The sequence below is a fragment of the Lepisma saccharinum genome, chromosome 4, assembly GCF_977018435.1.
Source record: "Lepisma saccharinum chromosome 4, izLepSacc3.1, whole genome shotgun sequence".
NCBI classification, from domain to species: Eukaryota; Metazoa; Arthropoda; class Insecta; order Zygentoma; family Lepismatidae; genus Lepisma; species Lepisma saccharinum.
Window position 1 is genome coordinate 101,239,594 of NC_139232.1, and position 24,753 is coordinate 101,264,346.

The 24,753-nt window shown below is 39.4% G+C and overlaps 1 protein-coding gene across 3 annotated transcripts in view; it reads right to left on the reverse strand.

Moving 5' to 3' along the window:
* LOC145986676 (putative fatty acyl-CoA reductase CG5065) overlaps positions 1-24,753 on the reverse strand; it is a 131,904-nt gene that overhangs the window by 21,223 nt on the left and 85,928 nt on the right. For all 3 annotated transcript variants that reach the window (XM_083120972.1, XM_083120973.1, XM_083120974.1), the window contains exons 3-4: positions 15,513-15,761; positions 7,018-7,163 (exon numbers count right to left, since the gene is read on the reverse strand). In XM_083120972.1, the coding sequence (XP_082977098.1) occupies positions 7,018-7,163; positions 15,513-15,761 (395 nt within the window). The remainder of the gene's footprint in view (positions 1-7,017; positions 7,164-15,512; positions 15,762-24,753) is intronic.

Below are 24,753 nucleotides of genomic sequence, written 5' to 3' on the forward strand. Positions count from 1 at the left end.
CACCAATCAATGTGCTAGCTTTAAGTTTTTTCGAAAATCGAACAATTAAAAAATATGGACAGTTTAACATGGTATTTCATTGAAATAGCCGTAAGTTATTACGTATTCATCCAAACAGATTATGATGAATGATTTTAGTGATGGGCACGTCTGTTTAGGGAGGAGGGGCAGATGAAGTATAGTGTTCAGTAAAGCTAAGAAAAAAGTTACTTTCGGTAGACACGCTGTCGTAATTAAATACTTTGTGAGGATTACGATTAGTGGCCGCGGTAGCTCAGTCGCTATGACGCCAGGGGTCCCGGGTTCGAATCCCGGCTCGGACATGGATGTTTGTGATTGTCTGTCCTGAAAAGTCCTGAAATTGAGATTTGAATGAAATGATATGAGTGAATGAAGTGTGATGGGGGAGTCGTTATGGCGTCTGACTACCATGCGAGAGACCCGAGTTCGATTCCCGGCGGGGGAGAACCGGGAATTTTTCCACCTGTTCAAGTGGCTCCTGGAGGTACCCGACACCCCTATACACCTTCATGGCGTGGTCCATAGCACAGGGGAGCACTTTACTTTACTTTTCTTACTGTGGGGATTACGATATGGTTTGAGGGCGCGAATGAGATGATTTTTTGGGGGGCATGCATGATATGATTTGGGAGGGATGAATGACATGATTTTGGGGGGATGCGCCATTGGCCTTGGTGGTGATGGGCACCCCTGCTCATCCTCATCTTCGCAAATTAGCCAAAAGTGGCACAAGAAGCGAAATAAAGCAAATCAATCAATCAATCATTACATATATCCAAATTTCGAAATCATTCAGAGAGCAAATAAAGCCTCCCCTCTTTTTGCCCGAACCCTCATAGTTTGTGTAAACATACACTCATAATTTAGTTGAGGTTAAAATATATTCCACAGTATTCCAGAAGATTACAGTTAGTAAATCTTTTCCAATCCTCCAATAAATCTCGTTTACGCCATCACTGAAATTCCTTGCGTCACATTTTTTTTCTGCCTACATTTCACTCTGTTGTATCTACACAAGAGATTTGCACGTTTGTTCACAATCAGACTTGCACAACATCTCCTGAAAGTACATCGACAACTTGTACGGTACTAATTAAATTGCTAGTGAGGTGCAATACGTGTGGTATAATCAACAGGATGAAACGGGACTTTCATGTGCTTATTCATCTAGTTCGAAACATGGACACCAGGTGGCAGAATGTGCCCGTTAGCGCAGCGCCAAAGCGTAGGGTGTTGAAAATCTGAACTAGGTGCATCCCTGTAACGTGCGGCTTAGCAACTTGGAAATACAAGCTAACAGCTCCAAACCTGACTTGCCTAACCTATCCACGTTATGCATGCTAGTAGTCAGTGGCGTACGCAAGGGGGGGTTACCGGGTTTAAACCCCCCCCTTGAGCTCTTGAAATATTATGGAAAATGCTGTAGAAAAAATTAAAAATGGCTAATTTATCACAGTCAAAGATCTGCGACAGTAATAATAATAATAATAATAATAATAATAATAATAATTTGGATTATTATTCCCATGCAGCATGAAGAAAAACACAACATTCCAATCTAACACAATCTAAGCGGCCGCAAAGTTCAATTTTGCAATTTTCTTTTGCAAAAAGTCGCGCAGTGACTCTTGCGAGAATTGTGAAAATTCCTTGCTTCGTCATTATTGCAAACGTTCTTCCCGGTACTGATTTCACATCCCCTTGTGAACTCTCAAGTGATGCTGAGTCTACATCCACATCATTAAATAATGTCGAAGAAGTCTTTTGTGAATCACCTAGAAGGGATAAATGTGTTGGAATGTCTATAAACTTACTTTACAACGAAAACATAGACTCAGTGGAATTTAGCAACATGTATTCTCGCGCTTCATCATCACCCTGGGTGAGTTCCATAGGTAAAGGTAATGTAAATTCCCCCGTGTATATAGCACCGTACCATGAAGTCACACATAGTGGTGTGGTGGGCCCCAAAGATTCTTGATCTCGAACTATTTTGCAGGTGATGTGATCAGCACCATGCTCCGGCAGCCTTCATCCCCCAAGGTTGCTCTCAGATACCCATAGGCTGGGTGCGGAGACAAGGCTGGATAAATTCCAACCAATTCCGGGAATCGAACCCGGATATCCCACGAAGTTGTCAGACTAGACCAGCGCGGCTCCTTGAATGAGTTTCATATTTCGATTATTTCAATAAATTTAATATATTTGCTTGTTTTTATGGATTTTCTTCACACTTAAAATGTCTCACTTATCATATACAAATAACCGTTGACTAGACAATTATTTTGAAACAAAAGAATTGTAATTTTGTTCTATTTCTTTCATAAATAGCAGCTGCATTAGTAGTAATTAAACTAATTAATTAATTATAAGAATTATTAATTAATTTATTATTATTATTAATTAATTAAAGTATAATAAAACAATGGTAATGTGAATTTGTAGAAAGTTTTCGAGATAACACCCCCCTTGATGAAATCCTGCGTACGCTACTGCTAGTAGTATAAATAATATGTAATCTGATTAACCTATTTACATGCTTAATTCTGCAATTATATGCCTACGTGCAGGGTGCGATATCATTGAAGATTGGTGGGGGGAGATGGAATATCTTAATCTACACACACACACACACACACACACACACACACACACACACATACACACACCAGTGGCGTAACATGGGCATTTCGGATTGGAACGCCAAGTCCGAAGGAAGGGTCGCCCCTTTTTTTGCTTAAGGCGAAGAGGGACAATTACGCACCAGGCATGCATTTATTTTAATATCGTCGGAATGAGCAATGCTACTAAAAATATCTCCGGCAGAAATGAAGAGTATGAATTTCTCCCCATGTGGCAAGTGGAAGCGGTTTCCTAAGTTGATTATTAAGCCTTATACGATTTTTGAAAAATATGATGAATTAGTATTTACCGAATCCCATGTATTCCTTATGGGACATCAACTTCAACTTCAAGTTACGGCTCATCAAATGAGAGTTTCGACTTTTCCTACTGCTATGACATAGTTCTACGTGTCCTTTTTCCGTCCATGTACTTTTCTACGTCATCGGATGTTTGATATTCCCGAGAGAACGAATAAAATAATGGTCCCATAAGCCTAGTGCATTTCTCCTTGCCTCCTACGGCCATCCTGGCAGTGTTGCCAAACCTGATGTGCATAATGGAGCTAAATTTCACCATTCATATAGCTAAAGAGGACTTTCAAGGAGCTAGATTAACGAAGGCTGCATAAAGTGCCTACTAGGGTAATTTTAGTTGTCAGAGGGGTAGGGGTGCTGCTATTACCGTTAGCTTTAAAGTGATGGCAATTTATTCTTTCTTAGTTTTCACCGCCTAGATTTGGCGGCATCACCCATCTCAATAATCCAATGATGTTAATATAAAATCGAAAATAAAGGGTTCCCGGATAACAAAATTGTCATCTTCATCTTAGCCACAGCGCTATATATAAAAATACATGGGGGAGGAAACAAAAGGTGGGTGACGCAGCCTATAGCTATACGAATATCACGTCACGTGCAAAATGTACACTCATGGCAAAAGTTGGTATTTTTGGGCCGGAGCCAGTGGTGGCATCATGGTGGGGCAGAGGGCGGGTGCCACAGTTCACAGTCAAACGAGTGCACGAAAGAGCCAGATTTGGCTCCAAAAGAGCGAAGTTGGCAACAGTGATCAGCAGCTGCCCCAGCGAGAAAGACCAAGGGGAAATTGTCCCTCCTCGCCTTAATACGTAATTTACTTACGGTATTAGTCGCCACAGGTATTGTTTATTTGCCCGAAGTCAGCTGGGTTTTCAATAAAACATCATCCATGCATGTTTTAGCTAGAAAATGAGATGCCTCACTATGCAACAAATGTTTTGAATTCTGGTGTTTTATAGCTTTCGGTATGACGCAAATCATTATAAAACCTACCTGAACCGCAAGCGCCTCTGCACAACAGTAGACGTCATTGTTGTGGATGATCCAACTACGGATTGATTTGGTTTATTTTAGTTCGATTTCTACCACTTTTGGTTAATCGCGAATATGAATATGAGTGATGATATTGATGAAGGGACACTCACAAAGAACACCCGTGCTCACCCCGGAATTCGAACCAGGGGCCTCTGTTGTCTTGGCGCGCTGTGCAAAACACTCTGACACAGAGGTGGGTGGATGATCCAATTATCGTACACTCTACTAACGTGAGTGCCGATTAGTAATTCAGACCACTTTTTATTACATGTTGAGAATGCTGATAAACATTTTAAAATAATATTGTCCAGAGACCATTCGATGTTAAGAGTTTTCAAATGAATGTTAAACATTTTCATTGACACATTAAGCAGTGAGATAAAACCAAAAAAATAATAATGAAAAAAATAATAGTTTTGCGGGTTAAGTGGTAGAGCAGCCACAGGCTGAACTTCTAGAGGACTTTGCCAACTTATTTGACAAAAACTGTTCGTGCGATAAATTATACAATGCAGTGGATATTTGAGTTTGGTAAAGTTACGTCAATCAATATTGCGTTTTGTAGCATCACATGGCACGAGTGGCACGAGCGCGAAGAACTGGGTAGGAATTCTACCGTTGTCGTCTGCTTCAGAAGGCAGGAAGGGTCACGTGAACCAATCACGTAGCCCTCTGCTCCGTACGCTGGCGTACGAGAGAGCATTTACGCGCGTGCTGTAGAGATCCAAGCTTTCCCTCCAGAATGGCAGCAAGGAATATAGAGTCTTTTACGCCGAACCTGCTCGGTGTCCGGCCAAGAAAGGCATTGAAAAAACATGCTAGAACGAGTGTGGAGAGTGGAGCGTTGCAAGCGGATCGCGAAAAATAGCCATTATAATGCCATGAAGGTCAAACATATATGAAATTAGTCACGTTTTACTTTATAATCACAGCATTTAAGCATTTTTGAAATTTTAAATCTGGGAATGCCGGGCGTACTATAACGCTACGCCACTGACACACACACACACACACACACACACACATACATAAATGCACAAATATATACATATTTATACATATAAATATACAATTAAATTAACATTTGAAATACATTATCATAATTATTATTAAGTATATACATATACTTTTATATATATCAGATATTTAAAAAGTAGCAAACTAATTCCTTTACTGACTGGTTAAGAATGTCAAAAAATGACAAAAATAGTTGAAATATTTTTATGTTTTAAGTTTTTGTTTAGTTTTTGCTATCTATTATTATAAATCAATTAGATTTCATAGTTATATTTGTCTTGCATTGTTAATTTACATTTATTATGAATACATTATATTAATATAACATCTGTCAGTGGCGGCGATTGATTTCTATAAACGGGGAAGGAGCCAAGGTGTCAAAACTGGGGGGGGGGGCAAATACAGTAAATTTCCCTTTGTAGATAATGTTTACCATAGTGTGTGGGGGCAACTGCACCCCTCGCTCCCCCAATCGCCGCCACTGACATTTGTTATTGGTAAGATCAGTAAATGGTTTCTTCAATGTGAGAGAGAGTATGCAACACTCACAAACACATTACTTTGTGTGTGTTTTCGATACTATCGTTAGTAAAGTATATTTAAAGTAAAAAATAATTGCTCGCCTTTTGTTTTTTTTAACAAACAATCTCCTCCCGGAAACTACAGCTTCAGATTTCAGCTCCTGTGTGTTCTCTTGTTGCTTTGGAATGGGTGTGCATATTTCATCTAACCGGATATTTACCCGTCGTCACAAGAAAGCCTTTGAGCTTGCTGACGAATCGTAAACAAGCACGTGACGTAAGACGATATGTGTTGCTTACGGACTAGGATTGCCACGCTTTCCTCTATTTTGACTGAAATCTGAATCGCCAAACTGCATTTCGTAACCCGATACCGGAAGCTACGTTTTGTTTTCCCTAATGACAGGTTCTGTTCGCTGCGGTAACATTGGGGAAATGCGTCGCATCGTGATGACGACCTGGCACTACTGGCAAAGGTTCGATATGAAGAGGAGAGAATTTATTCTTGGAAGAGCTATGGCATGATTTCTTTCATTCCATATACTTACTTGTATATGAACACACAGTACATATGCACTGCACATACCATTTTCTTAATGGATTGGAACCCAAGTGATGTAAATACAGAAAAAATCCGATATTTACATATTGAAAATTCGCCTATGGAGAAATCCGGTAATTTCCGAAAAAAATCCGGATTCTTTTAAAAATCAATAAGTCAGCGACGACACCAGAAAAAAAAATGAGCGGGGAGGCAGGGGGGTATTTGCTTGGGGGGCAGCCATATTTAATATATCATTAAATTGTAAATACCAGACAAAAATGCTTGCTTGCTGAGGCAGTTAGCATGGAAGTCTTGTTTGGGAGGGTGGTGGGGGCGGGGGGAGTGCACCCCTTAAACGGAAGTTTGGTATTTGTGTTATTTAAAACGATGATGATGAGTATCAATGGTGATAAACTGAAATTTATGAAACACATATGGACAAGTCTCCGCGGAGGAATAAACTGACTTTTGACCTAGGCGCCAAAGCCTCGTTAGTGTGCAAGAATGCAGTTGCAAGGGTGTGCTGCGCGAAAGAGGGATTAACACTTGACCGTATTCTGAATGTATGTATAACCTTTTACACCCCATAAACAGCACAAGATTGCACAGTTACAAAAAATCGAAAAAAAACAAAAACATTCTTATCCTGAATCTATGGAACCACGCGCATAGGCTCACAGTTGCCAGAAATGGATAAACTTTGCAAGTACGAGGAACAAAACTATATGAAATATTTACTACTTTTGGGTTTCAAATATCATAAATTATTACCAAAGGCTCAAACATTGTCTTGTGTCGTCTGATCTCCGTACCATCCTCCACATGTGAAACAATTCCGAACAGACAGAAATGACACAAAGTAATTCATTACTGTTGAAACCCAATAATACCGGTACCATGTTTCGTATAAACATGTAAAAGAAACGAAACCACTTACGTTTTACTGACAATTTCCAGCTGCTCTTCTGTCAACCAATCAGTGCACTGGATCATCTTCTGGGGGTCAACAGGCGAGTCGTAGACAGATTCTTCTATGTCTCTTCGGGGACAGTTGGAATAAGCGGTGGATACGTACACAAATGCCTGCGGGGAGAAATGCAGAATAATTATTGAATAAAAGCGAAAATATAGAACGGCAAATAAATAATTATATACCTTATATATACACACCATCATCATGTTCACCTTGATACTTCTCCAAAAATGTCTAAAGTTCTGAATATTCGTTATTAACTGAAGTCAGATTAGAAATTTATTATACGAAAACGTTATAACTTATCGAACATAACGTCAGTGTTTGGAAGTGAGAGTTACTTTTTAACAAAAACTAGTTACTTTTGAAATAAAACTCTGTTACTGTTTCAGGTAACGAGTAATACAATTAATACTTACACTTATGTTCTGTGCTGTTGAAAGGAACCTTTATGTTCCTTTCAACAGCAATGAACATAATTATAGTTAAAAAGAACAGAGACCTCTAGTAGGATAAACAGAACTCTCTCACCATAGTTCAACGAGACTTCCTGTCCTCAATAATTCGTCTCTCCTATATAGTAATATACAAAAACTATAAAGGAAACTGTATTTATATCTCCGCCGGACACGAATTTTAGCTCATGTAATTTACGTCTTTGCCGTAGATGACTCTGCCTACCATTGATCGGGAGAGTCCTCTCACGCGATCTTTCGGAACTACGAGCAGTCTCTTAACTTGACACAGTGACCATTTTCTCCAAAATTTTTAATCTACGTAAAACAAGTTGTCCTCAGCATTAGAACGATAAAAAGTTTTAATTTTTAATCCACGCTTATTCTTAGCTCTTTGCATTAGCTCAAGTGACAAGAATTTTAAAATCAGAATTTAAGAAATCCTTGTTACAAAAAAGATGTCCAAAGCACATGTTCTACTCGAATCCTGATTTAAATTACTTACTTACATGCAAAGGCGTCTCGTGAACGCATGCGGTGCATGCTGCGCATGCGTCAATTGTGGGAAAAAGGACAGCTTGCTCTGCGACGACATTCATGAGCGTTTCTACATTCTAATGTCTTCATATAGGAGAAGTATTATTTTACACGAGAGCGCTGAACTAAGCTTATATTACATTTCTTGGATCTGAAGTGACGCATGCGTCAATTGTGGGAAAATAATTATTACTTTCTTTCACTTCAGATCCAAGAAATGTAATATAAGCTTAGTTCAGCGCTCTCGTGTAAAATAAATACTTCTCCTATATGAAGAAATTAGAATGTAGAAATGTTCATGAACACATGATCACTTTATGGTAACAATCAAAGTTTTTCGACGTTTAAGTGAATGCGAAAAGCCTACCAATGTATACAGAGTGTTTAAAAAAGTGGCTTCACATTAACTTTTCATATAACAGGAAAACTGGTACAGATATTCACACCAGATATTTTTCATTATGTTGCCCTTTCCACCGAGAAATTTCCAGTGATTTCCAGTTTACTCCATGAAGGAAATTCCAGAAATTAATTGATGCGTCAAGACAACGAATATTTTCCCATCATGTCAATTTCGGAGGAGAAAAGTGGATAGGAAATTATCGCAAAGTCAAAACTCGTAGTTTTGTTATTGGCGTCATGCTGACTCTGAAATTTTGCATTTCGCAACCTGGTTCAAAATGTTGACACTTTCTTGCTTTAACATTGCTAACAAGGTATGAGTGACTTATTTTCTCTTCTGTGTCATCTTGTATTGTTTTGTTTTGTTGTTGTTACAGTTTGAGGTTATTCAGTACTGCGTCTGAAAATTTAAGTAAATAAATAAATATAGAGATAAATATAAGCTGCTCTTCGACTATCACCCAGCCACTTTTCAATGGGTACCAGGTGTCGATACAGGGAGGAGTGAAGATGGTTGAAGCCTAATGATCACTAGGGTTCGGATAATTGTGCATCATATTTAAGGATTTTTAACTAAAAATGCATATTTCATATGAAGGTGCATATTTGTATGGAAATAAGTTGATGTGCATATTTTTGTACCCACAACCAACACCGAGCATATACTGTACTTATTTTTCTTCTCCTCGCTTCTCTTCTCTTTATCTTTTCTCTGTCTTTCTTCTTTCAACAACTTCAAACAAGCATCAAAATTATAGAAGACGTTAAAGAGGTCCTCGCCAAGGTTGAAGATCCCGTGTATGTACCGAAATTGGATGCAGTATTGAAAAAGAACAGTGGGTATGCAACAATGGTGAAAGTTTGCAAAGTTCTGCATACAAATGAACAACGTGTGGGTGATTTGAAACTTGACGTGTCTGACTTTGTTGCCCTAAAATACAGTCCACTTGTATTTTGAGAAGTGGAACGTGTGTTTTCAGAATATAAGACTATTCTAGCTGAAAACAGAAAGAGTTTCAAGTTCGAAAATTTGAGACATCATTTTGTTATCAAATGCAATCATGATCTTGATCTGTAATGCATTGTGTTTCGCAGAACCATATTAGCCTAATTGAATAAAATCTGTGTAGCGAATGAGCATTCAGAATAATGCATATTCATTGCCTGGCATGTAACCATTCATAGTTTGTAATATACAGCATTTATACATTAAACGGATTTTTAAAGTGCATATTTAAGTGCATATTTTACACTTTTTTAGTGCATAACTATCCCTAATGATCACTGATCACATCACCTTCTCTACGGACTAACAAGGGAGGTTATCTAAGTGTCCCCCTCCGATTTCCATAAAACTTGGCAGGTGTATAGAGGGGCCCAAAGGAAGAAATACATGTTTTTGTGTTTCAGCTAAAAAACTGTTTTAGGGGGCAAAACCCCCCTTCAAATCAAGATGAGGAGAAATGGAAGTGGGGATCTGACCCCGAAACCACGTAAATATGGCATAGGAAGAACACGCACATATAATTGGAACACACACAGCACAGAATTGTAGGATTGTCGGTACCAAACGCAAGTATTGTCGGTACCAAACGCAAATGCTATCGTGAAGGACGATGGCGGTTGAAGTTCTGTGCTAATAGTACTGGCAGATACACAAGTGGGACACTTGAGATATCAAGTGCATATCACTGGCAAACACAGCTCTGTGCTGTGTGTGATCCAAATATTTGTGCGTGTTCTTCCTATGCCATATTTACGTGTTTTTTGGGGTCAGATTCCCACATCCATTTCACCTCATCTTGACATTTGAGGGGGGAGGTTGCCCCCTAAAACAGTTTTTTTTTAGCTGAAACACAAAAAAATGTATTTCTTCCTTTGGGCCCCTCTATACACCTGCCAAGTTTCATGGAAATCGGAGGGGGACACAGGGGTAAGATCCCCACTTCAATTTCTTTTCATCTTGACATTTGAGGGGGGAGGCTTTGCCCCTTAAAACAGTTTTTTTAGCCGAAACAAAAAAACACATATTTCTTCCTTTGGGCCCCTCTATTAATATACACCTGCCAAGTTTTATGGAAATCGGAAGGGGACACTTAGATAACCTCCCTTGAGAGTGAATTTAATAATCGCAGTAATGCGTATCTCTGGAAGGCAATCTTTATACCTTTTTCGGGAAACTGCATGGCAACGAAATAAAAATTTTCAAGTGACGTTTCGGCGATACACAGGGTAGAACTTTACTTTTTCTTCTTACTCTGTTCGCATACAAACACAGAGATTGGATTCAAGAGAACACCAAATCTAACATTAGCCTTCTCCGTAGCTCTTACAATAGTGCAAACAACGAACAAAGAGAGATACGATGCGTCCAGCACTGTCTCAAGGTCTCTAAAAAAACAACCATGAAAATTGCTTTCAATGTGAGTTTCGCTTTCCACACCTTTTGTCCCCACTTCGCTCTCACTTTCTCTTTTGGCTAAACAAGAAGATCGATATGAGTAAACAAACTTTTTAAAAAAATGGCTTCTGAGTGTCTCGTCACGTGATCACAAAACGAACCCTTTTCTCCTTGAGGGATTGAAGGAAATAAAAAGGACGCAAACATGCAAGACACAACATAACACTGTAGTCTTTCAATCAGAGCAGAGCGTGATATCTCAGTGGACGGGGTTCATTTGCAATAATAAATTATAGGGGGACCTGAGACACGTCAGTTATTAAGGATGACGATTAGGGCGGGAATCGAATACCACAAACTTCGGAGCGTAGGCGTGTAGACGGTGACGTTGGAGTGGTTTCGCCGCAACCGAATTGCGCACACTTTAGATCCAGGATTGCGCACAAATATCACTGACCTGTTGTGCGCACAGATTTTGATCGAACGTTGCCACTTTGATAGCTTTAAAGTCTGTGCGCAAAACTGTTTTCTTCTTTAGACAAGAAGAGAGAGAGAAATTAGAAATAAAATAGTAAATCATACCAATTTACTCAAGCTCAAAAGTTAGGTTAGGTTAGGTTAATGACTGCAAAAACACGTGTAAGTCCACACACACATACAAACACAACAGAAGTGAGAACGGCTTGAGAACATTTTACATCTGACAACATTGCCTCATTTTTTTTGTGCGCAATCCTGTATATTGTGACAGCTTGCCAACGGCTTATCAGATACCACTGATAAAACCGGAAAAGTGTGCGCAATCCGGCTGTAGCCAGTGATTTGGATCCCACTGTAGGTCTATAGTCCCAATTAGCCTATCTGTGCATAAAGTTGACTTTAAGTGATTGATTTGTTTTATTTTACTTCGCTTTTCTACCTCTTTTGACTAATCGCGGAGATGAGGATAAATGCTGATATGATGAGGGACATTTTCAAAGAACAGTCATGCCCAGGCCGGGATTCGAGGTCAGAATTGAAGTTACTCAACTCAGAGCCAGCTGTAGCCTATTTCAGACATCGTAGAACTCTGAAATTTGGTGAATCCACTATGCAGACCATGGGGAAGAGGATGGCGATAAAAAAGTTCACTTTTCCGCCACCAGGTTGAAATGTGGCGCTGTAATAATGAATATTGAAATAAATAAATGATTTAGCTGTGTTATTAATTAGAAAGACATTTGTTAGTGGCTGGAAGTTGCGAGAAAATAATCTCTCGTTTATTGCAAGATTGCAAGGTAAAGGTAAATCCATAACCAATTGGAGCAGTTTACGTCATTATTACAACCCATCATGGAAGTACAGAGCCACATTTCAACCTATAAAAAGGTAAAAAAGATAAAGTGCTCCCCTGTGCATAGCACCACGCCATGAAGGCGTATAGGGGGTGTGGGGGTAACGCCCCACACTTTCTTGATCCGGTCGTGAGTGGGGGTGATGTGATCAGCATCACGCCCCTGACCGCCTTTACCCCCCCCCCAGGGTTTCCCCCAGGTACCCATGTTATTCGACGCTGGGTGGGCGCCGGGGCCGCTTCCATCGTTAGAAAAGTTCCCGGATTTGAACCGGCCGGGGATCGAACCCGGGACCTTGAGCATGGTAGTCAGACGCGTTACCGACTGAGCCACCGCGGCCACCACATTTCAACCTGTTGGCGGAAAATTGAACTATTTTTTTTTATCGCCATCCTCTTCCCCATGGTCTGCATGGTGGATTCACCAAATTTCAGAGTTCTACGATGCCTGAAACAGGCTACAGAGGGCTCTGAGTTGGGTAACTTTAATTCTGGCCACCTGGTATGTATTATACGTGTGTGCATATGTATATATGTGTGTGTTTAAGAAGGAAAGGTGTTTAAATACACGGAAATGGAGGGTAAAACCCCCTTCCCCACTGCAACATCAGCAACACAAGTTAGTAAATGGTAAAAATCAAGGACCAGTTCAGGATGGGTTGCATGTTGCAGGAATTCCACCATATTCCTGACTACAAATTTACACCCGGAGAGCTCCTTAACTATTTCTGCGGAGAAACCGGAAGAATCCTTGGTCACGCCATTGTGGTCAAATTGCACGGCATCCAAGGAACTTTCCACAGTCCTTGATTAGCAAAGACAATAGACATGACCAGGATCAACAGAGTTGCATGGAATTTGCTGATAAGCAATTTTGGTGTTATGAGAATGCTTGCTGGAATTCATCACAGGAATGGTCACGTGGCAACTGGGAAAGTCGCAGAATCAGCTGTGTCGCGAGGGATTTGCGTCCGATAGTCGGATGAAAGAGCTTTCAGTTGAGCCCTCGAGTCATGGCTACAATAGTTTGTCTTCTTTGAAGTCATTTTTCTTTCTTCTCTCTCGCTTTCTTGCTCTCTCTCTCTCTCTTCTTTCTTACCCTGTTTCTTTAACTATTTTTTTTTATTTCTGTCCCTCTTTTCTATTTTTTCACTTTCTTCATATTGTTTCTCTATTTCTTTCTTCTCCGAACATCTTATCTGTCGCTCGTTTTCATGTTCCTTATTTGTTCCCCCTTTCCCTTTAATTTTGTTCCTCTCTTTGTCTCATTTCCTTCTATGTTGCCCCTTTCTTTATATTCCTCTCTTAATTTTATCTCCTTATTTCTATTTCTCATTTTCCTTCCTTGTTTCTCTCTTTGTTTTAAAAATATTTTCTTAATCTCCCATCTTCAAATTTCTTTTCTCTGTATCCCTCTCTTAATTCAACTGTTTCCCTTTCTATCTTGTCCACCTACCTTTCACATCCTCTCTGGGCATGGATGTTTGTGAGTGTCCATTCATAAATTTCATCATATCATCACTCATCCTCATCTTCGCAAATTAGTCAAAAGTGGTAGAAAAAGCGAAATAAATAAAGCAAATCAATAATCAATCAATTCACATCCTCTCCATTGCTTGCCTTCTTCCTCTGTATGGCATGGATCTGTTCTCGATAACAACTTAGCCTCCCAGATGGCGTAGCGTCGTCGCCTTGCAATCAAGGTCCCGAGTTCGATACCCGATGGAGGCACATAGTGGTTCAGTCCCGAATAGCCTTTCTGTGTAGAAACTAAAGCAAAAGATCGACAACATATTGTTGACCACAGTTCCCTCTATTGCAGTGTTCCGCGGTGTGCGGACCGAAGACACACTTGACGAAACCTCGACTTTCCAAGCGCTTGGGTTGAGGGGACACGTACGAGGGGCGATCAGGTTGCTCTGACCCTAACATAGAAAGAGCGGCAATAGGGTGTCAATTTTTTTTTTATTTTTCAACATACACACCTGCAACTCCAATCCACTCCTCCCATCGGAGCTCCAACGCCTGGATACCTTGTCAAAAAAATTCTTCCGACTGGTCCTCCAACCATGAGTCCACAGCCCTTACCACCTCAGAATCATCAGAAAATTTTTGCCCACGAATGTCATTCTTCAAATGTTTGAACAAATGGAAATCAGGGGGGGGGGGGCAAATCTGGGGAATAATGTGGGTGGGGCAGCAATTCGAACGATGCATCTGCGATAGCGGCCCTCGCAATGCGTGAGGTGTGGACAGGCGCATTGTCCTGGTGAAGGAGCACACCGTGGGTCAACATGCCACGCCTCTTTTTCTTGATGGAATCACGTAATTTCTTGATTAGGTAACTGTAGTATGTGCCAGTGATGGTTTGGCCTCTTTGTAGATAGTCCACAAGAAGGAAAGAAGGACACCCTTGCAGTCCCAGAAAATTGAGGCCATCACCTTCTTGGCTGACGTTTGCTCCTTGAACTTCTTCGTTGGTGGAGAATATGGGTGTTTCCACTCCATGCTTTGTGATTTTGTTTCTGGGTCGAAGTGATGGACCCATGTTTCATCCATAGTTACAAATCAGGCAAGGAATTCGTCTATATCAGCACGAAATTTGTCAAGAAGTTCTTGACTGATGAGCACTCGGGTACGCTTCTGATCTGGGGTGAGGCTTCGAGGGACCCATCTTGCAGCAATTTTTTTTCATTTGCAATTCCTGGGTAATTATGTTTTGCACAGTGCCATGTGACAGGCCACACATCTCAGCAACATGACGGATAGTGACTCGACGATCCTTCAGCACGATATCGTGGACTTTGTTATAATGTTTTCGGCCATCATGACAGTTTTTGGTGCTCCATCTGCATGTTCATCCTCACACGACTCTCTCCCACAATTAAACTCATGACACCATCTCTTCACCATACTGTATGAAGGAGCAGTGTCCACTAGTATATCCACCAAGTCCTCATGAATTTTGGATACCGTCCACTTCTTCTTCACAAAATATTTGATCACTGCTCTCACCTCAGTTTTCTCCATTCTGGCACATTGACACAACTTCACTCAGATAAACCCCTGTAAAAAGAAAACTGTACGCTACTCAGACTTACAATTCAGAATGAAAGCATATAAAGGATGACTAAACAATAACAAAATAAAAAATAAATCAATACGTTATTCCTTCTATGTTAGGGTCGGAGCAACCTGATCGCGCCTTGTATATCCGATTTCGCCGGCAAGCGGCCTGCTTCCAGCCGCTACAAGGATCGCCTTCGAGGGGCACAATAAGAAATGTCAACGTTCATCAACAGCGTAAGCCACACAGCCGGGGACCACTTACCTCCAGGCTATCCATCTGCTTGCAAAGGTCCAGGATCGACTTGGTGCCGGTGACGTTCGTTTGAATTGCCGCTTTTAGTTTCTCGTTGAACCGCACGGTGGCAGCAGAGTGGAAGACGACAGACACTTGTTTTATCAGCAGATTCCTATCTCCCTCGCTCAGTCCTAGGTTAGGTTGGGAAATATCGCCCGCCACTGCTGTCACCTTGTGGAAGGACTTTGGGGATTCCTTGTTCAGCAGACCGAAAACCTGCAAGATAAATACAAGAAATAAACAAGTTTAAAACGAGCATACAGAGAGTTGCTCTTGGCCGCAATTACTAGAAATAACCTGTTTTGTGGTAGTTTAAAAATATTTGAAAGGGTAAACACAAGAAAGACATACTTTAAAAAAACAAAAGGATAAGTATAACAGTAAATACAGTTTTGTACAACTGTAAAACAACAGAAAACAACTAACCCAACATCTGACTCACAGGTTATAACAGAATAGAGATCATGGGAAATATCCCACAACATTGTAGTTTGCGCACGAGACACTAGATGAAAGCACATTTCAACTTCAGTTGTGTTAACCCCTTTTATTGTGATTAAAAAATATGGACATTGATACTATTCCTGTAACTGTGATAATAAATATTATTATTATTATATATCTATTACATGAAATACTACCATACATTGTGTAAAATGTATGGTAGTTTGTTTAATGTTTGATATTTGAACATCTAGATTCTGATGATATGTTGGCAGGGCGATTACCATTTTATTATCCACGACTGAAAATAATGAAATATAATATAATGTATTATATTAGTATTACAACAGAATAACCAAAGTAAGTGTAAATTTTAGCGTATGTAGAAAACCAGTGAAATCTTCATGTTTTTATTTTACACCACCTAAAGTTTTTTTTTTCAAACCCCCAAACGAGATTTTTATGCTAGAAATTACACAACATAAAACGTTGTGACAAATTTTCCCCCTAACTTTAAAAAATATTTATTTTATGATTGAGGTGGGTAAAAGTTGTAACAGAAGGTGGTAATGATTATGTAAGTGCATTAGGACAATTTGATATTTGGGAAATAATCAAGGAAAAATATTTTGCTAGGCATTCGTACATCGAATAGAGGAGTTTCCTCCGAGGATCCCCCATTCATCATCTCATCGAGGAGCACTTGTCCTCCAGACGAGATCGCGAGATCGAAAACTTTTTAAACCTTTTAATCGCTCCGCAGTCCTTGGTGTCGTGCCCCTTCCCATGAATAATGCAATATGAATGGTCTTGCTTGAAGAGCGAGGGATAACCACGGCTTCTTCTTGGCACTAGCAAACAGAGTTGGCTTTCATAGCACGAGCTAGAATTGACCCATCTCCACCATATGCGATGAATGGGATAATGCGTTGCACCATTTTAGATAAGTCAAATATGGATGAAACACTTCTGAAAGTTCGCTCCCCCCCCCAGTCCCTTGTTTTAATCCGGCCCTCTGGATTACTTCCTGCTTTAATCCTTCAAATCTCTCCTTTCACCTCACCCTGGGTGCCAAGCGAGCAGATTATATTTGCGCCGGAATTACAAAAGGGGGGTTTCACATAACAATTCATATTTTTTAGTCCCTGGTTCGTTTACACATGTACAGTGTCTCTCAAAAGTTTTAGGACAACGACATTTTAAACTAGGCAACCCAATTTACACAAGGTGTTGGTGGGTTGCGTGTAGAATTAGGCTCAATTTCAGGATTGCCACATGCACAATAAATATTTATAAAATACGCGAGAGAAATGAAAACAAGTATTAGTGTATAAAAAGTATTAAAAATATCAATATTATATCGCAAGTGACAAAATTCTTTCTGAAAGAAAAATAATAGGTTTTCTAGCATTTCATCGCTGATGAGTCTACAGAAAGGAGAAGAGGTGAGAGAAAACGAGAGGTGACAAATGACAGGAGAAAGAGAAAGCGAGAGGAGAAGAGGAAAAGTAGAGGAGAGAAGAAAGAGAGGATAGACGAGGATAGGAGATGTAGTGAGGAGAATGGAAAAAGATTCTAGGAGAGATGAGGAAATTTGAGCAAAGAAGAGAAAAGAGAAGGAAAACGAGATGAGAGAAGAGTGGAGAGTAGAGTAAAGGAGAGAAAAAGAGAAGAACGAAAAGAAGAGGAGAAAAGTGCGTGGAGTCGGAAATCTAAGACAGGAAAGGAGATACGAGGAGTGGAGATGAGTGGGATGGAGATAAGATGCGAGAAAAGTAGGGAAGGCGATATGAGATAAAAGCAGAGCAGAAGGAGGGAAGAGAAGAAGGAGAAGGAGAAGGAGAAGGAGAAGAGAAGAACAGAAGGGGCTGAAGAGAAGAGGTAGTTGCAGAAAATTACGTCTCAGCGTCAAGAATTGATGCATTGGTCAAATTATGGACATGAAACATTCAATAACATTTTGAAATGTATTGGAGAATGTATTAAATCGGTGCGAAATGCCTTTTGGCTTAGTTCAGAGCAAGGTAAAATCTTCCATGTAAGATCTTTGATTTTACCTACGATTATACCACTAAAAACATGAATGTAATTTTAATATTTATAAGAATTATCCAATTTTTGTCCAATTCTCGGTTCGTTGAAATGGAGATTTTTGGGAAAAGGGGTAAAATTAGTATGTCCTAAATTGCCACAAATATAAATAGTTATTTCATTAATATTTGTCAATGTCTTTGAAGCAGTACACAATTATCGTAAAAGTATTATAATTCACGATCTTATACTTAAAAATATCCCTTTGAACGTGTGTTAATTCATTTTTTTTATTTTTTTTTTAATTCCATTTGCAGAACAATGTAGCTACTATACACTGCTATTACAATTAATGTTACCATGCTCTTGTTTGTAATAAAAGGAGAATTAAAAGAAGAACACCTCCTAAGGAGGATCGAACCTGGAACCACAATCAATGCTTTCAAGAACTCTAACCAATACACTACGCCCTTTGCTTCCTTTGGAGAAACAGTTCTTAATTATTCTGTCGCGTCAATATTCTAAACGTTATCCTGCAAAAAGAAGTTTAATACTCTTATATACAGCTCTGTACTTCTAGAATTACTCTATACACATGCATTTGAAAATTAACTCTGAATTGATTTCTTCGTTGTTAGTATATCTAAGCTTGTGAATATATTTTATTTGTAATTTTATAACGGTTACATGAACATCTAGGAAATAGTTCCTTATAATAACCTCAGGTTGACCAAGTTGCCAATACAAACAAATGGAATGCAGATTGTCTTCGAGCTTACATTGTTAAAAAGGAACGGATAAACGTATTAATACTATCCCAATACTTATTCAATAAGGTTTCTTGGTTGTCAGAAATTATCACTTAAACTATTGCATGTTGAGCTAGTGCCCACCTAGCCGCCTCTGATGAAATCTATCATTCTTCAGATTCTCTTTCAAATTCGACTCTGGTCACTCGTAACTTGCTGGGTGCTTCGACAGACAATGTTTTGCGATAAGAAGCGGCCTTGAATAGCGTGAGTGAGTCACTTGAACGCGAGCAAGCTACGCTACCAAGGTTGTCTGCCTTTGAAAACCAAGTCATTTTTTTTTTCACCGTTTCCGAACGCGATTGCTATTGTAGAAGTATATATTCTCACAAAAGAGCAAGAGAGAAAATTAGACCAATGTTCTCCCTTCGTTTAAAACCAAATATTATCTATTAAACGAAAAGTTCACGATTGTCAATAAACCTATCTGAGCATAAGGTGGATGTAAATAATAAATGTAATACAAAGATTCTCCAAAATTTCTCTCCCACTGTCTACGTCACTAACGTCAGGCCAGTATCCAGGGGGGGCATGGGGGCCATGCCCCCTCGAACCCTGAAATATTTAAATGTGAACCTATTAGTGTTGCCCACGAGACGAGACTTTGGCCTGTCTCGTCTCGTGGAGCCTCGTGGAAATGCTGTCTCGTCTCGAAAATATTCGTTTGTCTTATGACACATGGTCAATCTCGTCTCGTCTCGAATTTTTAAAAGCCTGTCCCGTCTCGTCCCGTGGGCAACACTAGAACCTATCAATAACTACGAAAATAACATCGTCGATTTTAGAAATGTGTAAACATTTCAATGTTGTTCTTACATAAATGAATCTGTTTCTTGCGGAAAAGTCTTCAGGCTGCATATTGGATGGTTTTAGTTTTATAATGCAAGGCTATCAGACGTCCGATTCACCGATTTAGTCAGGACAGTGCGCTACTTTCAATTCCTGACCCGACTTTTTCGAACTGCAAAGTGATGCGAGAATGTCTCTTTGTTATTGTTGTTTTCTTAACTCACAATTAGACATGTTCTTTATTGTAATAATAATTCCTAGTACGCAACATTTAATTTATAAATATACTATTTTCTAAACATAGAATTATCATGACTTTTGAATCGCGCTTGCACACACACACCCACACACACATATTATGGTCTGGCCACTCCCTCAAAGAAATCCTGCGTACTGGCCTGGTCTACGTCAATGACAGAAATGCAAGCAATACTTTTATTTATATTTAACCCAATGAAAGGAATGTGGAAGAATTTAAAAGAAATAAGAAAGAGCGGAACTACTGTTGCTCTACTATAGAAATTGTTGTCCTTCGAGGAAGAAAAATAAGAAGGATTTACTCCAGCACCTTAACACAGTGTCCCACGAGTCTCTCTTGACTAATACTGTCAAGTGTGAAGAATAAAATTTTCCGCCTGTTTACGTCTAACGTTGCGCAGATTTGGTAGTTCGCAAACGGTGTAATTATTTCGTGTTACCTTACGCAACAGCAAATACATTTCATAAGACTGTTCTGAACACCAGACTTGTGTCAGTAAACAAGCATTTCGTCTGTTGCAGTATCACAGGAAAAGAACATCGTCCTGCAATGTTCAAGCCTCTAGATATTTTTCATTAATAATGTCTAATCACAATAATAAGTTAGAAGAAATAACTCGCATTTTCACAACTACCAATATTCTCGTTTTTCTTCATCACTTCGAAAATTATTTCTCGAAGATATCTGCTATACTACAAGAAAGCAATCCAAAATTAAAGTAAAAGTTCAACCACATGTATACCCAACTTCATTTACAATATTGGAGAGACAGAATACTTAAAAATTGTTGTTTCAATCGAAAGTAAGGGCGTGATGTAGTGGTTAGAGTTCTTGAAAGCATTGATTGTGGTCCCAGGTTCGATCCTCCTTATTAGGTGTTCTTTTTTTAATTCTCCTTTTATTACAAACAAGATCATGGTAACATTAATTGTAATAGCAGTGTATACTGTAGTAGCTACATTGTTCTGCAAATGGAATTTATAAAAAAATAAACAAATAAATGAATTGACACACGTTCAAAGGGATATTTTCAAGTATAAGATCGTGAATTATAATACTTTAACGATAATTGTGTACTGCTTCAAAGACATTGACAAATATTAATGAAATAACTATTTATATTTGTGGCAATTCAGGACATACTAATTTTACCCCTTTCCCACTCGAGTTCAATGCAAGGATACCTCCGCCAATATCGAATGAAAAGTTCTCATCATGTGCAATTCTCCATTAAATATTTTCTTCGAGTCGTACTACCTTCGTTTTCTTTGTTACAAACAAGTATTGTTTGCACATTACATCTAGGAGGAGAGTTGTATCAACATTTCACATTGGTCAGCTCCTTCTACTTACTTTCAGGAGCGAAAGCTTGTAGTGTAGTGTTTAACGTTCAGGACTGTCAATCTGATGGTCGTAGGTTCAAACCCTTCCGGTGGCAGAAAATTTTCGTAAGTTTTAGACCTATCCCATTGTGTTCATTGCTAACCCCTTGTGAGACGGAATGATTCAATTTGGAATTAACGATGGGGGAGGGGAAATATTAAATTACAAAATCTCCATTTCAACGAACCGAGAATTGGACAAAAATTGGATAATTCTTATAAATATTAAAATTACATTCATGTTTTTAGTGGTATAATCGCAGGTAAAATCAAAGATCTTACATGGAAGGTTTTACCTTGCTCTGAGCTAAGGCAAAAGGCATTTCGCACCGATTTAATACATTCTCCAATACATTTCAAAATGTTATTGAATGTTTCATGTCCATAATTTGACCAATGCATCAATTCTTGACGCTGAGACGATTTTTTCTGCAACTACCTCTTCTCTTCAGTCGCTTCTGTTCTTATCTTCTCCTTCTCGTTCTCCTTCTTCTCTCCCCTCCTTCTGCTCTGCTTTTATCTCATATCGCCTTCCCTACTTTTCTCGCATCTTATCTCCATCCCACTCATCTCCACTCCTCGTATCTCCTTTCCTGTCTTAGATTTCCGACTCCACGCACTTTTCTCCTCTTCTTTTCGTTCTTCTCTTTTTCTCTCCTTTACTCTACTCTCCACTCTTCTCTCATCTCGTTTTCCTTCTCTTTTCTCTTCTTTGCTCAAATTTCCTCATCTCTTCTAGAATCTTTTTCCATTCTCCTCACTACATCTCCTATCCTCGTCTATCCTCTCTTTCTTCTCTCCTCTACTTTTCCTCTTCTCCTCTCGCTTTCTCTTTTTCCTGTCATTTGTCACCTCTTGTTTTCTCTCACCTCTTCTCCTTTCTGTAGACTCATCAGCGATGAAATGCTAGAAAACCTATTATTTTTCTTTCAGAAAGAATTTTGTCACTTGCGATATAATATTGATATTTTTAATACTTTTTATACACTAATACTTGTTTTTATTTCTTTCGCGTATTTTATAAATATTTATTGTGCATGTGGCAACCCTGAAATTGAGCCTAACTCTACACGCAACCCACCAACACCTTGTGTAAATTGGGTTGCCTAGTTTAAAATCTCGTTGTCCTAAAACTTTTGAGAGACACTGTACAGCAAGTGAATATACAATACAACTGGTTTAAAATGGACAGTACCGTAGTTCTTTGAATCATAACATTTCTAGTAGGATATATTGGTTTATTATACGTAGTTATATATATACATATTTACATAGCGTTTCCATGTGTGTCTTGCATAGACCAAATTAACAGAACTCTAAATCAACATAAGTGCGCACCTATGGTACTTCCTATACCGCAGAGTTAGTAAAACTATCTCTGCTGGCCTACCCTCAGCTTAAATGATATTCCGTTCATTACAAATGCGTTTCCTTACGCCTTTACTCTTTCTTTTGGGCATCAATTATTCAATACGGAAATATCCACATATTCAAAGCTTTTTCTAAAAGGGGACTTGGGACAGCAACAGGGGTTGGCTTACAGCAAATGCTACATTATTATATTAAGTCTAGCCACCAAAAGTGGACTAAACTTGAGGAGACGTTCCTCTTCGTCGGTCAATGGGGAAACACTGTTCTTCGCTAAAGCCCACTAGTCTTTTTTATAGTCGGGGTAAACGTCCGTGGACGTGGACCCCGTATCGTTGGACAAATTCCACTGCCAACGGTCTTTGGTAAGACAGCTAGCTCCCTCAACCGGGGAGATAAAAAAACAGGGGAATCTAATATCCAGTAAAACACAATCTTATAAGCACATACACTTACATGCAATAATAACATAAAAGTACACTCATGGAAACATATTACTTAATCCTACACCTTGTAGCTGGCCAGCAAATAATTATTACAATATATCAAAACCAGTAATGGTCAATCCTACCATTTCACACTGAAAGAGAATTGGTGCAAGATAACACGGATTTCGCTTGGAGAGAGAGAGAGAGAGAGAGAGAGAGAGAGACGATCCTATCTAGAAGAGCCTTTAAGGACATATATTGACGGTCAAAAAAATAGGATGCATCTTTTAACATTGCGAAATATTTTTCGGTTAAGAAGATACAGAAACGTCTAAAAAAACGTTGCGCAACTTGGACAAAAGACAATTTTGAGAGGCACCTCGCATTCGGGCCGTTGATGATGGTTGTCAAGGTGCTGCTTGGGTCTTTGGACAGAGTCTCCATAAGATAGTTTAAAGGTTCCTCCTTGCGAGTGGCAGTGAGAATGCTGATAGTCTGTGTATCGCATGGTCCACAATGCTTGACAAGAAATAATGTGTACGACGCCCAGGAGGGGACATCCTTTTCTTCACGGCCTGAGAAACGAGGAAATATCACCGTTTATCTCCATCATCAAGAATAGCTAGAAGTGGCAGAAAATAACATAAAATAACCTAACTCAATCAATCCATCAATGAGCAGTGAGTGTGTGTGCATGGACGTAGCTTGGGACCTGATTTTGAAGGGGCGTAATCGTACTAGAGGCTTAACTTCGGGGGGCGGGGAGTCAGAATCGACAAGTTCTCCATCACATAAAAATAGTGTCCAGGATTATTTGCTAAATAACGGTTATATTTGCAAAATCATGAATATTACTCTTTATTAGTTTGCTCCTCAGGTGCCGATATTTTAAGAAAAGTACTTTTAACTTGTACGAGTAGGTTAGGTTAGGTTAGGTTCGTACATTATAATAAACTTGAATTTTGGGGGGGGTGCAAGTGCCTCCTTTGCTCTCCCGCCAAGTTACACCTATGTGTGTGTGTGTCTGGGGGGGTTACAAATGTGTGTGTGTGTGTGTGTGTGTAGATTTTACCGGAAGTTCAAAAGTTAATTCAAATTGATTCACTCACTTACTGATGTCCGTCAATTTTCAGAGGGAGGGAACGCATAACTCAATATGAACTTTGGAAGACCCTCACTTTCAAACAGGTCATTGCACGCACCTTAAACGAGTGCCTCCAACTTGCTTCTTTCTTCCCATTCAAAATTCGCAAATTCACGATGGGAAGAGAAGGGGCTGCGGGGTCAGAGTGTGCAGGCGAGCTTTCACTTGTTCCGCAATTAGCAAACCCTTGCCAAAAGATTTTCTTCCGGTTTCGAATCTCCTGCAGAGATGCGAGAGGAGTGGGCGATGATAAATCATTTAAACTTCGAACGAGAACCCTTGGGGATATTAAAAACAAGTAAAAAAAATCCCCACGTTCTTACTTTGTCGTCCATTCGCCGCAAAGGCGATTTGCATTTGGACGAATACTTGCACGTTGCGACCTGTCCTGGGTGCATTTTAAGGATTAACGATGCTCTGGTGTCTGGATTCACAGCCATTATAATCTTCTGTGGGATTCGTGTTGTGTGCTAGCCATGCGTGCTTGTGGTTGCTCTTTCATCCAGGGTTGTTAAAGGTCCACGGATTTTAAATAAATTCAATTCCGGTCCAGG